The sequence below is a fragment of the Westerdykella ornata genome (assembly GCF_010094085.1).
Source record: "Westerdykella ornata strain CBS 379.55 unplaced genomic scaffold EI97scaffold_14, whole genome shotgun sequence".
In the NCBI taxonomy this organism is placed as follows: Eukaryota; Fungi; Ascomycota; class Dothideomycetes; order Pleosporales; family Sporormiaceae; genus Westerdykella; species Westerdykella ornata.
In genome coordinates this window covers 43663-61746 of record NW_022986864.1, presented here as the reverse complement: position 1 = coordinate 61746, position 18084 = coordinate 43663, and the positions used below count along the sequence as shown (strand labels likewise).

Genomic DNA, 18084 nt, shown 5'->3' with positions numbered 1-18084 from the left:
TCCTATCTCCTGTCATTGTACCATTCACTCCCTCTTAGAGCTTGGCCTTCAGAACGGGATCGATCCACTGATTCCACCCAGGCTGGTATACGCCTTTGTTCTGCTTCCATGCCCGCTGGTTGATAGGTACCTGTTCAACCCAACGCATAATGTTTTCATATACGTTGCCATCACGCATACCCAGCGCACTACACAGCGAAGCATCAGTGAAGTCCCACGCATCCGTCAGGGAGATGACATCGGGCAACAGCTGCTCCAGAAGCTCATTTACTAGCGAACGAATTGTCCGCACCTGATCGGCGGACAAATAGCCGCACTCCAAGAAGGTGATAGCGTTGGTTGTTGCTGGGTTTACAATGTTAGACAGTGCAAACAGAGCGCAGAGCTTGGTGAGGACCGTCTTGAGGGCTGGCGACATGGATGGTGGGAGTGTGCGGATGACCTTGATGAACGACGACAGGACCTCATACTCCGTATGTGCACGCGCGGCACTAATGATCGACAGCATGTGCTCATTCCATGCATCTGCAGGAGATCTTTTTGAGCCACGAACGGCTAGGTAGGTTGATTCGATGAGCCAGAATGCCCGCTTACGGTAAATCAAGAGTTGTACATCGGGTTGGAGAAAATCCTGGCCGTGGGCCTCGCATATCGAAGTGGATCGAAGAGGACCGGGGAAAGCCAAAGGGCTCGTTTGATGCCGAGCTGCGTATTCCTCCTGAAGGTAAGCCAGGTTGCCGTCGATATCCTTTCCTTGCTTTAGTGCATCCATAACTTTGAAAAGGAAACGGCCGACCTGCTGCCAAAGGACGTAGTTCTCGCCCTCGAAGGTAGCCGTAGCAGTGGCGGCAGCGGCGATTTCAGGAAGTCCTGATATAATCAAATACCCTTGTCCACCGCAGCACTTGCGCGCATCTTCAGCACCATCGGCGGCCGTCTGAGTTGACCAGGCTTTGAAACCAGCGGCGGCACTGTGAGCGTAGGACAGCAGCGTATGGTTGCCATTCTCCTGCTCCTCGCGTAGAGCCTTGTAGGTAGCCTCAAAAGACCATGCAGCAAACAGAATCGCATATGCTTTAGCAATCAAGGTGAGGACACGGAAGTGTTGGGACTTGTATGAGATGAGCATGGCCTCAGATGTACCCAGGCCATTCGGACCGAGGCCTTGTTCGCGTACAACTGAGTATCGAGCCGCAATTGTCGCCGCCTGTGCTAGCTGGAAGCCGACTGAGCGCACGATGATACCACGGACCATCAAAAGGGTGGCGTAAGCAACCTGGGGAGATTGGGTACCAGTGTAAGAGCCATCACGGGCAACTTGAGCGTGGCGCGATAGCATATCCACTCGAGGGACACGCACGTTCTTAAAATAAGCGTAGCCATTGCAAGTGCCGTTGTACCTACCCTTTGTTAGCTTTTGATTGATTCATAAACGACATAGACGATTACTCACGACATCTTCAGGCCAACATCGCCAAGGGTAATTCCAGGCAACGGAGTGCCATCCTCAAGTGATCGAAACTGCATCATGAAGAAATGTGGTCCATGATCCACGGATTTGATGATCAAACGAGCCGTGACAATAGCGTGAGTGCATGAAAACCCAATAGCTCCAGGCCAAAACTTTGCCGAGGACACCGAAGGAGAATTAATGACAAACTCGTCCGTCTCCGGGTCGAACGTCGCCGTAGTCTCCATACCTCGAACGAATGTTCCATGACCCAATTCCGTTGAGCAATAAGCGCCTATAATTTTACCGGCTTCAGAGCGGAAGCCACTTGCGTTTCTGCACTTCCGAAGCCATAAGGTGCAGTGTAGGTTCAAACATGGTCGTGATCATACCGAAAGGACTGGAGTTGAGAAGAACATAACGAGGGGTGATGTGTTTGAAGAACGTGTGCTTGAATTTCAAGCCGTCCTCGAAGATGATCTTTCCCCACCGTAGTCCTTCTTCGTACATTTCTTCCCGATTCTGGTTGCCATACGACTGTGGAAGCTTTGAGGTGTCTCGGGTCCCAATTAGCGTCTCAACCCGCTCCCACGCAAGCCTACGTTCCTTTAACACATTCTCTCTACCGCGACTGTCAGTTTATGTTTGGCAGAATTGGGATGTTGAGAGGGAGCTTGCCCGCCATGTATGAAGCACGCGAGCTCATAGGAGTCAAAGGACGCTCCATCCCTCGCCTGCTGCATCAATTGGATTTGTCTGTTCGGCGCCTTGCCCGAGGCCGACTCTGGATAGACGGGTGCCATGGGCGCCTGGCTTCGTGTTGAGAAGAAACGGCAGCAGGCCCCGGTTCAACAAATGCGTAATGGCGCAGAAGCATTTACCAGCAGACCTTGATTGCAGTGGACGAAGTGTTGCCTTGTGTGAGCTGGAGTGCACAAAGTTTGGTTGCTATTGCAATTTGCCTTCGGATTAATAACGGAAACTTGCTTTTTTGAGAGTTGTTGGCAAGTGTGAGGGGGAAGATTCGGGGTAGGAAAAAGGAGAGTAAGCTGAGGAGAGGAGGTGGGGGCGGAAAAAATACGAATAAGTTGAGCGAGAGGATGAAAATGGGGCGTTCAGCTCGAACGGTGTGGACGTCTTTGCTAGAGCTCCGAGAAGAGCAGACATCGTTCTCCAACTTGCTTTCAGCAGAGTGCGGCATTTGAGGACCACGACACTGAGATAAGTTTAGTAAAATTATTAGGGGTTCAAACAGTTCAGCTACCGTCTCGTGTTATTGATGCGACCTTTCTGCGATAAGGCGGCATGAATGTCCACAGGACATAGGGTCATGCGCCATTCATTGAACAAGTAGCCCTGAAATTGGGAGGGCTGAGGTGCGTGCCGCCTCAGAAATTAACTTGAAGTATCCTTTTATGTACAAACTTGAGCTCCAATCATCCGAAGGCCTGGCTTGCATAAGCTTTTGAATTATCAGAAAAGGCACGAGTGGGAACGCCGGCTATACGGTGGACACTGACTGCGAATAGGGGAATTGGAATGGACACACTGAAGAAAGAACAAAATCCGATCATGATGTTGAATAGCAGCCGATGTCGCACGTCCACGGATAGAATAGGGCAGGCCGAGTAACCGCTGGCGGCACCAGATTAGCGTGCAAAGATAGAATCAGCTCTCTAGCGGGCCAGCCTTGTAGTATACGTGTAGTCATGTAAAGTGGAGCATGAATGGAATTGAAAAGAGACAAGGCGCGGAGATTAAAGATTATTCCTGAAGGTTGAAACTTGACTTTGTGAATCTTCGGTCTATTCCCAATAACTAGTTATAACTAGTGATGAATAATCAAGCGTTTATCTGCGCTAGCCCGTTTTCGAAGGACCGTACCTCCAACAACATTCCCTCCAAACGTTCACCGCAAAACTCCTTTCAGCCCACGAACAGGTCTTCCATGAGCCCAGGTTTCCAGTCGAAATTAGTCAAATTGTGACAAACTGCTGGCGCATCACGCCTTCGACCTACTCTACACCCCTCAACCGGGCTCCATCGACGTTGAGATTATGCCTGGATTGTTGAAAGCGCCATGTATCATCAATTCGCACTCAATCACGCAGCCTGAGAGTGCTCTCGCCACGTGCACCTTACGCTGCAGATGTCGAATCTCACGCGAAGCAGGATCTTAATTGGCGCGGCGCCCCAGTGTTTCTCAAAGTTAAGCATAACGAAATGATGAGATAGACCATCTGCAGCAAGACACAGACTCGATGTCTCAAACAAGAGAAGCCAGCACCCACTTCGGGAAGCTTTAATTAGAGTGACGAACGCCAGTTTCTTGCATAGTCCCCTCGATATGGCTCCGACAGAACCAAATGCACCGCCTTTCCAACAACAGGGCCATGTGCCTAACTCCCTAGAGGAACGCCTGGGCCGGGGAGGCTACATTGTATGGGAAGTACCCGGAGACGAAGAAACAAGTTGCCCAGATATGGACCAGATATGGCTCCCCAGTGGTTGGTGACCGACTGTAAACAGTGTAAACAGCGTGAACGGTTTTAACGGTACCAGCCGCCAGAGTTTCAAATGCGGCCACTTCCTTAGACGAATCCATATTTGGGAGGTGTTCGATAGAGGTATTACATTGCATTATGCAATGGGGCCGAAGTTGAAGGATATTCCCGAAGTCTCGTGGAAATACGTGCTGGAGGAGAAGTCCCCCGACAGGATCCAAGCGCTGCAGTTCCCTTGGAACGGAAAATTTCCTAGAGTAGGTGCACGGATACAGAATACTTATGACCAAGCTAACAATCTAGAGTCGGCTAAGGAAATATTTGCAGGTTTGGTGTGTCTGGTAGTATAGGCTGAAGGTTGATGCGGAGGGTTGGCTACCGTTCTGTGTCTGTACGTTGGACACTAACCTGAACGTAAGTCACACAAGGTTTCGGATAGCGGCTTGATATCCTAATCCTTGATGTTTTGAAGCAGTTGTCATGTCTTCAAGATCTACTCCCTCGATCGCACGAAGCCTATAACCACACGGCGGCTCGAACCTCTTCAAAAACAGGACTATCGCTACTCCTGGCCACGCGTTCGCTTCCGATTGATCTTGAGCCGAACGAAGGATGGCTTCAAGCGGTGAAAGGAGAAGCAAGGCCGCGGGCCCACCGAGTAAATGCACATGCTTGTTAGTACGATGTCTTAGCAAGCAAGGAGCGTATGTCTTCGCACCTTTAACACGGAATGTCGCTCCTTCCATGCCGAATATTCTTCGGCTTCTCGACTAGTGATAAGCCGCAGTCAACCTTTATCCGACGGGGCGTTTTATACATTAGTCTACCACTCAACGCAATCGACCACCCGCAGATGCGTCAGAAAATGCTTCTAGAAGATGTACTTTGCGGTACACAGATGTTCTTAAACCACGTGCGGCTAAACTAGATCTGCGACGTCAGATCGCACCATCGACGTTCATGCATCGCCTTTACCCCAGATTCCTCCTCGGCTGTACCCTGATGATATTCTTCCGAGCCTCGCTACCGGCCAGAACGTAGGATCGCCAAGGATGTTACCCATGGGTGAAGTCAATTCAGGGTGCGGCTGCTCGATGGTCCATATGCGGCTGTGAAGCAGCTGGAGTTGCCGTCGAAGGCGGCTCAGATATTTCCCAACGTGCCTCGCCGACTGTGTGTTCTCAATATCGCGATATTATTCCTCACTTTTTCTCGTTCTTCCTGCGATTCTGACGATATTGCAGACTCTCTTCCGAATCAAACGTGTTATTTGAGTTTAGATGCTGTATTTGAGATCTTTCCTTCTAGAACATCATGCCCAAGTACCCTTGGCGGCGTTTCAGAACATACGACCCACACTGCATGGAGGATGCGGACGGATACCAGCAGACAACGAGTGGCTGGAGATGTGGAACATCGGTGTCAGCTGTTGGAAAAGCCACACAGGACGACAAACAACTAGAGCTTTCCAGATGGTACGTCAAAGAAGCTCCAGCAGGAAGACCGCTTCTGACTTTTACTAGCCTGTCGCCTTGTGGATTTCCACAGCATATTCCCTACATCAATAGATGCGCACGACTCAGGAACCCGCAGGCCGGAGTGCGATACGTCCACAGTAATCGACCCCTAAGTGAAGACGAGAGACATATACCCAAAGCGATAACACCATCTGATCACCATTGTCAGAAACGCCTGTTACGGTCTTTGCAACGGTCATCGGCAGTAATATGCTACATTCTCTTGGTACTTGTGCTCCTCACCAGTGCATCAGCATCTTCTTTACACACCAATCACACTCCTATCATCAAGAGACAAGCCGTCCCCGACCGCTTTGGAAACACAGGAAACGAACCCGCACCAGTCGCAAGCCAACCACCACCTAGACCCGCTACTGCAAGCCTATCTCCCACCGCATCACCAGCTTCGTCCGTTTTCCCTACCGGCAATCCCCCAACATCTACTGCAATTTCGACTGGTACGCGCCCCCTCCCCTCCGGCTTCGATCTTCCCAACGGCAATGGCAACCTACCCCCACCCGGTGAATTTGAGAACGACCCCGGTGCTCCTCTTGCGCCTCTGACGCGTACATCTCCTCGTCCAGCCCTCAGCATCGGCGCTATGGCCGGCCTCGCAGGGGCAGGCTTCGTTATCATCTGCATTATCGTCGCTCTGAGCGTTTGGATCTACAAACGCCGTCCTTCTGCTAATGTCGAGGAGATACCCATCAGGAGGTCGAAGTTGAGTTCGCGGTTGGGCTTCAGATTGTTTGGTGAGGGCGGGGCACTGTCGAGGAGCGGGAGCAGGAATGAGTCGAGGGCTGGGTTACGCAGAGATAGCGAACACTCAAATGAGGGGAGAGAGAAAGAAGTAGAAGCTGAAAAGGGTTGGCTGAGTAAGCGGGATATTTCGCGTCCGAAGCCGATGAAGGACGTTTGGGTGGAAAATGGACTTCTAGGTGTGCCTAAGCCGGCATTTCTGAAGGAGGCGAGGGGAGAAGGACAGGATACATCTGCGCCTTGGGCTGGAAATGGGAATGAGGATAAGGTGAAGCCGGGGAGACCGCGAAGTGCAGAGCCTTTGGGAAGGTTGAGTGGGATGGGGCTGGGAATGGGATATTTGAAGTGATTGAGTTTTTCAAGAGATTCAGTGTATGTATTGGGACGCTGGAGCCGTCACATATTTTTATTGATACCCATATTTCTTCGTATTTCTCGACCCTGAATCTTCATATCTTACTCTCGGCTGAGTTTGAGTCTGCATTGTATCAGCTCAGAAGATTTCTCAGTATTTTAAGCGCCCTCTATCCCAAAGCCAGCCATGCATTTAGACAGTGAGATTAAGGCGTATAGGTCTTGCTTCGGAAAAGCTGAAGGAATCGTGGGCGAGTCTGAGCCGTACTGAGTAAAGAGAAATTCATTACAACCTGTGAGTGCCGCATTAACTACCATGTACAAACCTTATACTGTCCGCAATATAATTATCTTAAGAACGCCCTTTCCAGCTTCTATGGCATACATATGGACATATGTGTAAATTTCAACAATTCAGATATAGTCACGTGATGATGTTCTGCATCGGGTTAGCGTGCATTATTCTCCAGGGCTCCTTCACCTCATGCTGGTTGACATTGCATTATTGGGCATTCGACATAAAAATCTATGCTAGGCGGAAATATCCCAATACATTTACAAGAATCTGAGCTCATAATTGCGACAACAGTAACCACTCGGTTTCAATCCAAATGCGGGGATCTCGGCTCCCATCCAAAACCCGAGGTGCACTTCCCAAACCAAATCGGCTCTAACTATATCATCTCGACAACACAGCCCCAAGCAGTTAACCCATGCTACCCTCTGCGAGTATTCCCGGAATTACTCTTCAGAAACTGTAGCTCTGCTGCCACCGTACTTGCACCATCCTCCTGGATTGGACTATGTCAGGCGCGAAGAATGTCGGTCTCAAAGCTGCGGGCGGTATTGCGCCTACGCGCTTGCGACAGATTGCACTCGTGGTGAAGGATTTGGAGAAGGCGAGACAGCAGCTTGTAGGTTTTTGAGTTTCAGAAGCGGCGGTTGCTGATCAGTGATAGACTTACGTGCTGGGAACAGAGGTCGTTTTCGAGGATCCAGCAGTGGGACAATGGGGACTTAGGAATATCCTAGGTATTGTCAACTCTTTATGCGTGTCTTCTGGATGATATAGCTGATTTTTGCGTAGTTCCGCTAGGCGGAGATTTCATTGAAGTAGGCAATTCATCCAGCGATTAGATGCGAGCACTCGTTAATTTCTGATACAGGTCGTCGCACCCATACAGGAGAACACCACGGCAGGCCGCCTTCTGGACAAGCGAGGAGAAGGCGGCTACATGATCATAATGCAAACCGAAGATGCCCGAAAGCGACGTGAATACATTGAATCCAAGAATCTCGCAAAAGTAATATGGAGCTATGACCATGGCGACAGCGTGTGTGTCCAATACCATCCTAAAGGGATCAAAGGTACTTGAATGCTCTGGCATACCGACCAATTCCGTTACCAGTGACATTGATTGATTTCATCAGGCGGCATAATGCCCGAACTCGACTCCCATACTCCCTCTCCTGAAAACCCGACACCCCTTAAGTCTCGATTTTCTCCCTGGCATGCCTGCGGCTCCGACCACAACGCCTACTACTCGGGCATGAAGCGTTCCTCGCATCTCTCGCTCGAAGGCTGCGTCTTGCGTCTAGCACCAGGAGACTTGGGTCATGAGGCCGCGGCCAGGCAATGGGAGGAGATTTTCGGCGTGGGAAGGAGTAGGGATTTGTTGGCTTTCACGAATGCGAGGTTGGGCTTTGCGAGGGGTCAGGAGGGGATGAGCGAGGGCCTAGTGTCGATTACAGTTGGGGTGAATGGGAGGGATAAGTTGGCGCAGATCTGGGAGAGAGCCACGAATCTGGGGTTGGTGGAGGATAAGTGGATCAACATGTGTGGAGTCAGGTGGTATCTGGCTTTGACCGGCCAGGGGGAGACACAGAAAGGGAGATTGTAAGCCTACAAGACGAGCAAAGAAGAATTTGGGGAAGAAGTATGGGCCTGCCGTCTCACATGCACGTGGCCACATACGTGTCACCTCTAGCCAAGAACGAGGAGCCACAGAGCTTGAATTATCTAGGCCAGGGCAAGTGGAGTCTTCCTAGGCAATATAAGATGATAGGGGGAGGTACGTTATGCCAATAGCTGTCTTATACCAAGCGTTCACATGCTTCAAGCGAAGACATATCGAGGGGAACGTAAAGCGACAGTTCTTGAATCCATGTGGACCCCAAATGCCTGGGTGTTTCCTGACATCGGAATGATGGAAACATTCCCAAGTTCATGTATAGTAAGTTACACACGGGAAAGAGAAAATACTAAATCATTCTCACATAGGTATAAGAAGGCATTGAATGGCAAGTGCTCGAATATGTACGTAGCCCGTCCTACGGTAGGTATTCCTCCAACGTGTCAACCCAGGCACCATTGAAGTATCATTTATTAATGCTCGGTTGACACCTGTTGCATTAACCATCATTCCGTTTGCGCAGCTTGACCTGGCCATGCTGTTTTAAGTCGTGGAAACTAGGAACCTTCAGGCCTTTTTTCAAAGCCGCCTCTCGAATGAGATTATACATCTTCTCATTCTTGGTCCTGGCCACCATTTCCATAGCCCTTGCTGTCTTCCAGTTTCCGCCCAAACCACTACCACTGATGATGATTTTGGCTCCGTGTTGGAGCAGAAGTTGAGCTGCTGATTTTTTCTGCTGTTGAATCGCCAAGTAGAACGGAGTTAATCCATCCGCCCGTCGTACTTCGTTAACAAGTTGCCCAATTCCAACCTCAAATAGAGCCTTAAGAATCTCGTGTGTACCATGTTCCAACGCGATGTGCAGCATAGGATTGCCCGGCAAAGGCTCGCGCTGTCTTCGCAATATGGAAGGATCCTCATTCACGAAGGATTTCATGAGAGATATATCTCCCAGTTGACAAAGCTCCTTGAAGGTATATTGCCAGTCAGATGGAAATATCTTCTCGGTAGGGACTTTGATCAACGTATTGACCATATCTTTATCGCCTTTCTTTGCGGCTAGGCCAATCCACCAAGCAGTATGGGGAACAAACTCGGCATCCCGTATGAAGTTGATCAACAGTTGGAAAGATACCTGATCGCCCCTTTCGATTGCCAGACACATTCCTTGATCAATACCGTAGTTTTTGTTTAGAGCCTTACACCGTCGCCTCCAGCTCAGAAGATATGGGAGTTCCTTTCGTTCCCTGGCAATGTCTAGTGTGTGCCGGATAAGATCTTCATATCCCATGTGTACAGCCAAGTGAATAGGATCGGCGTAGAGGCTCGCTTCACCCTCCCATTCCCAGTCGTCTTCATCTTGCAATTCCGAGAGTAGGCGACGGTATAACTCAATGTCGTTCACAGCAGCAGCGGCGCGGATTTTCACAGATGACTCCGGTAACTCATAAACCGTGTGGTGTAGGCCCTTGGTTAGCAATGGCCACCAGTTCTTCGTCATATCTCTTTCCCGGGCAACCGATAGACAAAGCATTTCCAGGTACCATTGACGTGGTTTCTGAGGGCCTGCGTCATTATTGCTTATGAGCATATCTGCAGTCGTCTCAATCATAGCACGCAGCGTTGGATGCACACCGAGGGGACCAGAGAGCGTGAGTCGATTGAAAAGGAAACGAGCTGCATTTTCAACGCTACACGTCACAGGGTGACGGCAGTTGCGGTTCCGCCCCTCATGTGGAATCAACGCTTCGATAGGCTGTGTCAAGAAGACGGCCTCGTCAATCGTAACGGCGAAAGCCCCTGCGAGGGTCAGTGAAACTCTCACACAAGCACGCGTGAAGGCTTACGGCAAACGGAACGTTGTCGCCAGGCCTGCTGGACTCCATTCAATACGGCTTTGTGTATGATATTTCGGAAAATCTCCAAGGGGAGGTCGACTACCTTCACCATGTTGACCTGACTGGAGGGATGGAAGCAGGAATCAAGCAAGGCTGTGGCGCTGCTGGAGATAGAAGGGCTCCCGAAGCGGGGAAGGAGAGTGTGTTGTAATGTGGGTTGCCGTGAAATGAGGCCCTGAGCCACTCCACTGTAGATTTGAAAAGAATGAGAGCGCACTAATCACATGGGAATCTATGGTCTGTGCACTTTGTGGTTCTGATATTGCATGAGTCAGTGCTTAAATATTTCGGTGAAAGGCGTATGCCAAGAACTTCAAGCTACAGGCTTACCAAGTCACCAAAGGTCGGAACGGAAGATTTTGCGTGAGTGAATACGCGATCTAATTTGACAGGCTGTTATTCTCCGACTTTATGTCCCGTTCGTTGGTACATGTTGTATCTCAGCCTGTTGAACTGCGGCATTGAATAGAGGTAAGACAGCAGGGCAGCCCTAATCATAATTAGATAAGTGCTTGTTCTGCTGCGCTTGCTCCGTTAACTGCGCATGAGATACAACCGTTGGGTAATGTCGACGTCGGCGATTTGGAAAGGATTTGCAGAAGTTGTACCGATTTGCAGTTCGCGCACATACTCAGGTGCCGTGGATTCGCCGCATACGAGCTGATAGCGCCAGGTTTTTGCTATTCCAAAGCCTGGGACGAACTAATAGAATACCTTTGCGGGAGTTCATAGGCAAAATCGAGACGATGCATCGTGAGTTTTGTCAAGTGGTAAATAACGATCATCTAAATTTGGGGGTGTGAGGTCTGTTCCTGCCAGTTCGACAGAGTAGTTTGAACCCTACTATTAGGATTGACTTGAAAGCATATTTAACTTCATTCAAAATGCAGTAGACTTTTCAGGCGCTCTTCAGAGCCAAAAAGCAGAAAATGACCCCCAGTTGTGGAGACGAAGTCTATTTTGTCGAACGTGTCCAGGACGGATCCGTAGCAAGGACTGCAGAGCGTAGTACTAGTTTCACCTGATTGCAGTATGTAAATTGACAGTGGAGAAGATGCCGATGCGGAAACCATGTATCAGTCATATTTTCACAGGCTACAATGTGAGGAGAGTCTCCCAAGGCAGGGGACGGGAAAGAGGGCCTGGATTTTTCTGCATGCTGCCTATGAAATACACGAATCTCAGCTGTATGGTTATGTATGTATGATTTCAACCATTATGATCAAGTCGTGCTCTCACTGACGAGTCCTGCATGGCCCATACGTTGTCCGCCGTGTTGCAATCCTCCTTCGGGCTTTGATGCCAACTTGGCGCACGTTGCTCTCACCAGAGCAGAAAGTGCAGGCAAAGCCTCCAAAATGAATCCAACCTAGCCCAAATCCTTATAATACAGTGTAATCAAGTCGCCTTGAAAATGTCCAGTCTGCAAGCTTTTCAGGTTCAAAAGCTCATCCTTCGACGCCTCAAACCCGAACCCCTTATACCAAGACGATCGTGGGGTTTCGTGATCAAGGGCTGAAGCACAAGACAAAGCCTCCTTTGCTCTTTCTTGCGCTCGCGTAAGTGGGGAAGACTTCGCCTTGTTTGGCCAGAGCTTTCCGCAGGATATCGTAAATAGTCTTGTCTTCGATGGCAAGAGCAAGCTGTAGGGAACAAAAGCCGTAGTCGCATTTGCAGGAAATAGTTGCTCCCTTTTCAAGCAGCATCTTGACAATATCGAAGTTGTATGTGCTGATGGCGTAGTTTAGAGGCGAAATGGCGCGCGGTAGATCTTTACATGCTCCATCCGCATCGGCTTCGGCGAGGACCGCAGACACCATGTTTGGATTGCCAGACTGTATGGCTACAACCAGTGGACATATTCGGCGTCCATGGTCGGTGTCCTTTTGCGGGTATGGCCTGTTAGTTTTAACAATCCCTTTCCGTATAACTCTGTCGATAAGCTCGGTCTCTCCACGCTTGCAGATTTGATCGAAGACCTGCTTGGTGAGTCTCAGTCGCGAGCCAACGTTGATGCTAAGAACTGAATCCAAGGCGGAATCATTCTTGAGTTTCATTGCTTTGAGAACCCACGCGCTATAAGATAAGGAACGAACTGTGCGACCAGGTAGCTCATAGAACTTTGACAGACTCGTTATCGCCTCTGGTTGGGAGAACTCAATTGCCGTGCAAATAGCTGAATCGATCCACTGCCAAGTGATGAACCATGTTGGAGCTTGCGCTGGTGAGAGTCGCTCAAAGTTGACCAGCTCATCAATGATCTTGTGGTAGCCGAATCGAGCTGATGTCTGCAGCGGATGCTCGTATAAAGACTCGTCTCTCCATCCTCGAGAGTTTGCCAATTGCGATAGAAAAGTTCGGAAGAGAGCGGGGTCATTCGTTGCTGCTGCAGCATCGATACGCTCCCCCAAAACATCGTTCAAAGGTCCAAATAACGCCCGATGTAGGAGAAACGCGCCCCGATGGCCTGTGGATACGCACTTCTCGTAGTCCATTCCATTGCGAAGAATCCAGGTTAAATCCGGTCCGTGAGGCCATATGTTACCCCAGCACCCTCTGCGCTTGAAGCGGAATGCTAACGCCGCGCACAACTTCTCAATATACACAGCCCGTAAATAACCGTTAGCATCTTCCTCTCCCTGACTCTGTATAAGCAGGGTCACCGTATTCCGGACCCTCTCAGGAAGGAAACAGTGCGCATCGAGGGCGTTGTTCACACGGTTGAGGAGTAGCAGCCTCAGATTGTCCTCACTACCATTGATGAAATCTTCGACGTCCACGTTTTCAAAGCTAGTCATGGGCTGGCGCGCAAAGGTATCATGGTAGATCTCGGCAGCAAATGTCTCTGAAAGTCATCAATATTCAGACATATCCGGAGTGGGCATGTTCGCGGGCAGTGCTAAGTACAACTTACTGCAGACAGGACGATATGCTCTCCAAGCCTCCGCGATCCCAACGTCAAGCACGAGCTCGTGAATGACGTTTTGGAACACCTCCAACGGAAAATCGAGGAGATGCATCTCGCCTTGGGACGGTATAATTCCAGCGTCGTTCTCCCAGAGTGCGCACTATCGCTCGCAGCGTAGAAGTCGAGGGGTTTCGGAAACCCGTAAGGATGATTGAAGCGTAGGTGAGAGGTTCAAGCACGGAAGAAAGCCGCGGATGTGTTGGCGGAGAGAAAGTTGAAGGGTGAGCTGCGAAGGTGGGATACCATAAACATACCAAGAGAGTGCCGCTTGCTCACCGCATCATGACGATGAAGGTGGTGTACTCTACACGTTGGTGAAAGTGAAGGAGAGTCTTGGGCTCGCTGAGCTGCAAACAGTGGCGTCGAAAGAGATAGTACTCGTTGAAGATGTTATGGTGTACACGACTTGTCGCGATCGTCAAGCCATCGCCCCATAGTCAGTCGATAGGTCGTATGTGCCAGCTTTAAATCCCCAGTTTCTCTGCTGAATCTGATCCTCGAAATCATAGAAAAGAGGGAGTGAAACACAGCAGACAAAACTTCTCAATTGGCATGATAACCCACGTTTCCCCCCGTCGCAGCGGTTGTGTAATTCCCAATCCTGACTGCCGTGCATCCTCGACTGTTCCTCGCTTCATTACAGACCCATTGAGCACCGTCAGTAAACGAGAACATAATCTGCAGACAGCCCGAGCAATTCCTCTCAATCCCACTTGCATCGGACCGATGTTTTCACTCTTTGTGCCGATGGCTCTTTCAAGCCCTAAGCTGAAAGCTTCTCATGGACCGTGAACACGCTGCCGTCACTGCTTTACTGTAACCTTCCCGGTTCTGGCGCTCGCGTAGTCGCTGGCGTATTTTCCGGCTGCAATGGCGTGTTTGCGGATGATGTCGAAGATGGTTTCTTGTTTCAGGTCTGCAGCCACCTGCAAGATGGCTTCGTAGGGAAGCTCCACGTGATGGAGAGTTTCTGCTCTCTCAAGTAACGTCTCGACTGCGTAGGCCTTGCTAAAGTAGATAGCGCAGCGAAATGGGACCAGAATACCGTAGGTTTTGGTTCCTAGTCTCATCTCATATTCGGAGAAGGTTTCCAAGACTGCTGTCAGGATCTCAGGGGTACCGTCCGCAATTGCCAAATCAACAGGGTGACTCCCAGGGATCTCTGTTCTCCAGGGGTCATGAGCTGGATCTCTCAATCTAAGAATGCCTTTGTTCAGTAGCTTGCGCATGATCTGAACGTTTCCAAGAAAACAAATGTCTCCGAAGCATCCGCGATCCACGTCCAGAGTGGCCTCAACCTCCAAGTCGAGGATGAGATTGACCATTTCGACATCTTTGGTGTCAACGGCCTTTATGAGCCAGCGAGCATAATCATAGCGGCAATATTCGTAATGTGACAGAACCAGCGTTGTCAGTTGACGGACAATGTCGTGTTGTTTTGTGTCAATCGAAAGATCGAGAGCATCGAACATTTCTTCCTTAAAAACGTGCAACCAGACAGGCCTCTCCCGGTCTGAAATTGACACCAGATACTGGATGATTGAGTGAATCATGGCGGTATGACCCAAACACACTGCAAGCTTAAGGGGACCGTTGCAGCGAAATATTCCTTCATCCCACTCTGACGAGCTCTGGCCAGGAGGGATCGTAGTTCTCGATATTGTTTGTAAGGCTCTTTCCATTATTTCTTCGCGATTCATGACAACAGCCGCTTCAAGTTGCTCTTCCAGGGGGTTCACAAGATCGCTGCTCAAGTTAAGGTAAAGTGGAACAGGGTATCCGCACCACAGCAAGTTCAAAAACGTTTTTGTAAGCCCTTCCAGAATTCCCCAGAGATTTGTCGGTGTAGGCGGCTGTTGCAAAACACAGCTTCTTTCGGTATTCTTCAATATGACATGCCGTGTCGTCGCCCGTCACCTGCGCTAACCAGTTTGCCATGTTTATAATCCTATCGCAGATCATTGAGCCGCCCATGCCCAGGCCGTTCTCGAGACTGTGGTAGCGAAACATTTGTTTTGTTTCGACTGTCGCTTGGAGTAGGTTCATTGCTCCCCCTCTGGAAAACATGGTGAGAGAATGTTGCCCGTTGAAAATATAACTCCGGATGGCAGATGCAAACGACCCTCAACTATGTTAGCTGGTTCGACGAATATGACTTCGGTAGCTAAACTTACTGCACACGCCACGATACTCTTTCCATGCCGCTGCAAAACCCACCTCGAGCACGAGCTCCCGGATGATTGACTCGAAGATTTCGGGAGGGAGATCTAATAACTCCATGGTTTCGGGGGTGGCGATGGGCACGTCCAGACACGAACTACAGTATGCCCAACTGGTTGTGTAAGCTCGGGTTAGGAGTGAGGAGTTCGGAAGTCCTCCAGGCGACTTAGGCAGCCAGCTCTTGCCAAGGCGCTAACTAATAAACCTCTAGCACCTTCCTGGGTGGTGAAAGGGAGCCTCTGATGGAGCCGTATCCAACCAGAGAGTTGTCGAACTTGTCGAACATTACGGCACAGGCACAAGACAGACACCGTGCATATATAAAGACCTCAATCACACAATGCGACAGTACGGCTTCATCCCGTTTGGGCACGTGTATATCTTTGGAGGAAGTTTTGACATTGCTCACGCTCGTGAGTGTAGCAGACCTGTCTGGAACAATAAAGAACACCTAACTCAATCATGAGCACTTTCTATCAGGTACACTCATTAACAATCCAGGTTCTTGTGCGGAAAAGGAAGACCTCTCCCTAGAAGAGCGCGCCTGTCCCGAATTCAACGAGGACTACCATAGCTATACCGGTCTCCGCTCCCAGCTATGAAAATCCGTGCAGAGATTTCGGCTCAAACACCTTCAGAAGCGTCCTCACGAGGCGTGCATTAAGAAAACACCACTGGTGAAGCCTTGATGATGGCTATAACCTTCCCATGACATACCCCGGAAGGTAGTTAGAAGAAGCTTAGACCGATGCGATCGGGCAATACACTTTTAACATGGAGACTGTATTATGCTGAAAGACATTCTTGGGCACTGGAACGGCTTGCCGTACCTGCTATCGCAGCAGATTATGAAGTGAAAGTGTATTCTATCCAGCTATGAAACACTGCAGATCCAATTCTCCGATCGGCATTCGTCGTAACAGTCTGAGTTGCTGCTCTACCAGCATTTGTCGTGACGCCTGTGGCACTGTTATTCGTCGTAGACTGGCGAGCCTGTGCGCCGTGCCTCAAGGTACGGTTTAGCCATCACTCCGCAGCCAATAACGTATTCGCGGATAGGATCATACACTCTCTGTATCTTCGTGCGTAGTGCCTCGTGCAGGTAACTCTTTAGCTCTTCCGGTGAAAGCTTGGTAGGAGCGACTTCTCTTCGCTCAATCAAGAGTTCAATGGCTTCTGTATCGCGACGTTTGATTGCTGTAAGGAGCGGATCCCGGTCCTTGGCTTCCAGTGCTCGGTTGTTCAATAATGCGTAGTCGCGTTGGTAATCCAAGAGAGTCTCCAAGATGTTTCGATGTCCGCACTGTATACCCACGTTGAATGGGTTGGTGTAGAGGGTCTTCTGTGGCATTCCGGGCTCTGTGTAAAGGTAGTATGACTTAAGCGGTTTGTCCAAGTTCACGAGCTTCTTCCGGATCAGGCACTTCAATATCTCAGAATCGCCAAGATCGCATACGTCCTGGAACGCGTCGCGTCCTACCCGCAGCGTCGGTGGGACCTGTCCTGTCAGGATGACCTCCAGAGCCCGAAAATCCCCTTTTCTCGCTGCGGAGGACAGCCAATTATCAAACACTGCGTGCGGTGGGAACATATCTTTCAATTGACAGAGCGCCGATATGCTCTCCATACAGCTGTGCTGATGGGAATCCATTGCTTCTAGCATGGCGTCCCTGAGCTGCTTGCCGGATATGATATAGCAGGCTTTCTTTTCCGTCTTATCCAGGGGCCGGACGTATGCAACCGTCGCGTCAAGAATTTCTTTTCGGCCGAGCTTCGCCGCTACGACAAGCGGGAAATTGTTCGTCCCGTGATATGCATCGAGCTGGCTAGCTTTAAATTTATGCAAGGTGTGCCTGAACGCTCCGTTGTGGGGTTTCCAAGAGTATGTCGGGAGTAAACTGGCCCAAGCCTTCCGATCATCGATCACCGCCGCTGCCGACAGTGTCTCGAGTATACTAAATTTCTTCGTTGTGTAGCCGTATGGACAATTAGGATTCGTCGGAAAAGGAGGAGATGAGAAAATCTTTCCATGACACCATACAGAGCCGAGTCCTCCCTTAAGGTATTTCAGGAGGTCGAAGCATTCGGAGCACTGGAGCCAGGTATCCACGGTGGAACAGAGGCGCTCGGTATACCTCTGCCTGCGAGCATTCGTATCATCTCCGCTCTCTTTGGACAGTATCTCGGCAATCTTCGTGATCTCGCGTGGCAACGATGGATGTGCTCCAAGCAGTCGATTCGTACGATGGAACAAGAACAAGCCTTCACTCTCTTTGCTGCGTTGAACAATGCGAACGAAAGTCCATTTGCTGAACGCGTCGAGGTGTTGTCTCGTCAGGATGTCGGCGCGTATTTCGCTTTCGAAGAGTTCCATACCAGGTAAGGACGGGGAGGCTCATGGCACCAAACTCTCAAGGTCACTTACTGCAAACAAGTCGATAATGCCTCCACGCGTCCGTGACGCCAACATCGAGGACCAGCTCGTGAATAATCTGCTG

At 50.0% G+C, this 18084-nt stretch overlaps 9 protein-coding genes across 9 annotated transcripts; 3 read left to right on the top strand and 6 right to left on the bottom strand.

The window, feature by feature from the left end:
* Positions 1-34: 34 nt before the first annotated feature.
* EI97DRAFT_450935 (acyl-CoA oxidase) lies at positions 35-2253 on the bottom strand (the record flags this gene model as incomplete). Its single annotated transcript, XM_033800312.1, has 4 exons — positions 35-1400; positions 1454-1760; positions 1843-2072; positions 2129-2253. 4 exons carry the CDS (start codon positions 2251-2253, stop codon positions 35-37), a joined length of 2028 nt encoding a protein of 675 aa, XP_033652867.1.
* Positions 2254-3708: 1455 nt separating this feature from the next.
* Positions 3709-4336, top strand: EI97DRAFT_72203 (uncharacterized protein). Its single transcript, XM_033803033.1, has 3 exons — positions 3709-3957; positions 4013-4211; positions 4258-4336. Exons 1-3 carry the CDS (start codon positions 3893-3895, stop codon positions 4297-4299), a joined length of 306 nt encoding a protein of 101 aa, XP_033652866.1. The 5' UTR covers positions 3709-3892; the 3' UTR covers positions 4300-4336.
* Positions 4337-4903, bottom strand: EI97DRAFT_72204 (uncharacterized protein). The gene has a single exon (XM_033803034.1). It carries the CDS (start codon positions 4698-4700, stop codon positions 4374-4376), a length of 327 nt encoding a protein of 108 aa, XP_033652865.1. The 5' UTR covers positions 4701-4903; the 3' UTR covers positions 4337-4373.
* Positions 4904-4984: 81 nt separating this feature from the next.
* On the top strand, positions 4985-6670 carry EI97DRAFT_72190 (uncharacterized protein). Its single transcript, XM_033803032.1, has 2 exons — positions 4985-5429; positions 5478-6670. Exons 1-2 carry the CDS (start codon positions 5269-5271, stop codon positions 6577-6579), a joined length of 1263 nt encoding a protein of 420 aa, XP_033652864.1. The 5' UTR covers positions 4985-5268; the 3' UTR covers positions 6580-6670.
* Positions 6671-7097: 427 nt separating this feature from the next.
* On the top strand, positions 7098-8712 carry EI97DRAFT_400161 (uncharacterized protein). The gene is made up of 5 exons (XM_033796431.1): positions 7098-7498; positions 7544-7616; positions 7672-7697; positions 7751-7952; positions 8016-8712. The coding sequence occupies exons 1-5, from the start codon at positions 7388-7390 to the stop codon at positions 8483-8485; spliced, it is 882 nt and encodes a 293-aa protein (XP_033652863.1). The 5' UTR covers positions 7098-7387; the 3' UTR covers positions 8486-8712.
* Positions 8713-8996: 284 nt separating this feature from the next.
* EI97DRAFT_475193 (uncharacterized protein) lies at positions 8997-10591 on the bottom strand (the record flags this gene model as incomplete). The annotated part of the gene is made up of 2 exons (XM_033801914.1): positions 8997-10300; positions 10348-10591. Coding segments are annotated over 2 exons (1548 nt in total), but the record flags the coding sequence as incomplete, so codon positions are not given.
* Positions 10592-11906: 1315 nt separating this feature from the next.
* Positions 11907-13418, bottom strand: EI97DRAFT_501925 (uncharacterized protein; the record flags this gene model as incomplete). The annotated part of the gene is made up of 2 exons (XM_033802731.1): positions 11907-13243; positions 13313-13418. The coding sequence occupies 2 exons, from the start codon at positions 13416-13418 to the stop codon at positions 11907-11909; spliced, it is 1443 nt and encodes a 480-aa protein (XP_033652861.1).
* A 751-nt stretch (positions 13419-14169) lies between these two features.
* On the bottom strand, positions 14170-14919 carry EI97DRAFT_459234 (uncharacterized protein; the record flags this gene model as incomplete). The annotated part of the gene is made up of 1 exon (XM_033800987.1): positions 14170-14919. The coding sequence occupies one exon, from the start codon at positions 14917-14919 to the stop codon at positions 14170-14172; it is 750 nt and encodes a 249-aa protein (XP_033652860.1).
* A 1637-nt stretch (positions 14920-16556) lies between these two features.
* Positions 16557-17960, bottom strand: EI97DRAFT_459233 (uncharacterized protein; the record flags this gene model as incomplete). Its single annotated transcript, XM_033800986.1, has 1 exon — positions 16557-17960. One exon carries the CDS (start codon positions 17958-17960, stop codon positions 16557-16559), a length of 1404 nt encoding a protein of 467 aa, XP_033652859.1.
* Positions 17961-18084: the final 124 nt, after the last annotated feature.

What these genes read in the sequence shown, in the direction of transcription:
- EI97DRAFT_72203 (XM_033803033.1), top strand. Translation starts at nt 3,893, where the DNA reads ATGGGAAGTACCCGGAGACGAAGAAACAAGTTGCCCAGATATGGACCA. An exon ending in CCAGATATGGCTCCCCAGTG is followed by an intron (nt 3,958 to 4,012) that starts GTTGGTGACCGA and finishes TAACGGTACCAG; the next exon opens with CCGCCAGAGTTTCAAATGCG. An exon ending in GGAACGGAAAATTTCCTAGA is followed by an intron (nt 4,212 to 4,257) that starts GTAGGTGCACGG and finishes CTAACAATCTAG; the next exon opens with AGTCGGCTAAGGAAATATTT.
- EI97DRAFT_72204 (XM_033803034.1), bottom strand. Translation starts at nt 4,700, where the DNA reads ATGGAAGGAGCGACATTCCGTGTTAAAGGTGCGAAGACATACGCTCCT.
- EI97DRAFT_72190 (XM_033803032.1), top strand. Translation starts at nt 5,269, where the DNA reads ATGCCCAAGTACCCTTGGCGGCGTTTCAGAACATACGACCCACACTGC. An exon ending in CAACTAGAGCTTTCCAGATG is followed by an intron (nt 5,430 to 5,477) that starts GTACGTCAAAGA and finishes GACTTTTACTAG; the next exon opens with CCTGTCGCCTTGTGGATTTC.
- EI97DRAFT_400161 (XM_033796431.1), top strand. Translation starts at nt 7,388, where the DNA reads ATGTCAGGCGCGAAGAATGTCGGTCTCAAAGCTGCGGGCGGTATTGCG. An exon ending in AGAAGGCGAGACAGCAGCTT is followed by an intron (nt 7,499 to 7,543) that starts GTAGGTTTTTGA and finishes GATCAGTGATAG; the next exon opens with ACTTACGTGCTGGGAACAGA. An exon ending in TAGGCGGAGATTTCATTGAA is followed by an intron (nt 7,698 to 7,750) that starts GTAGGCAATTCA and finishes TTTCTGATACAG; the next exon opens with GTCGTCGCACCCATACAGGA.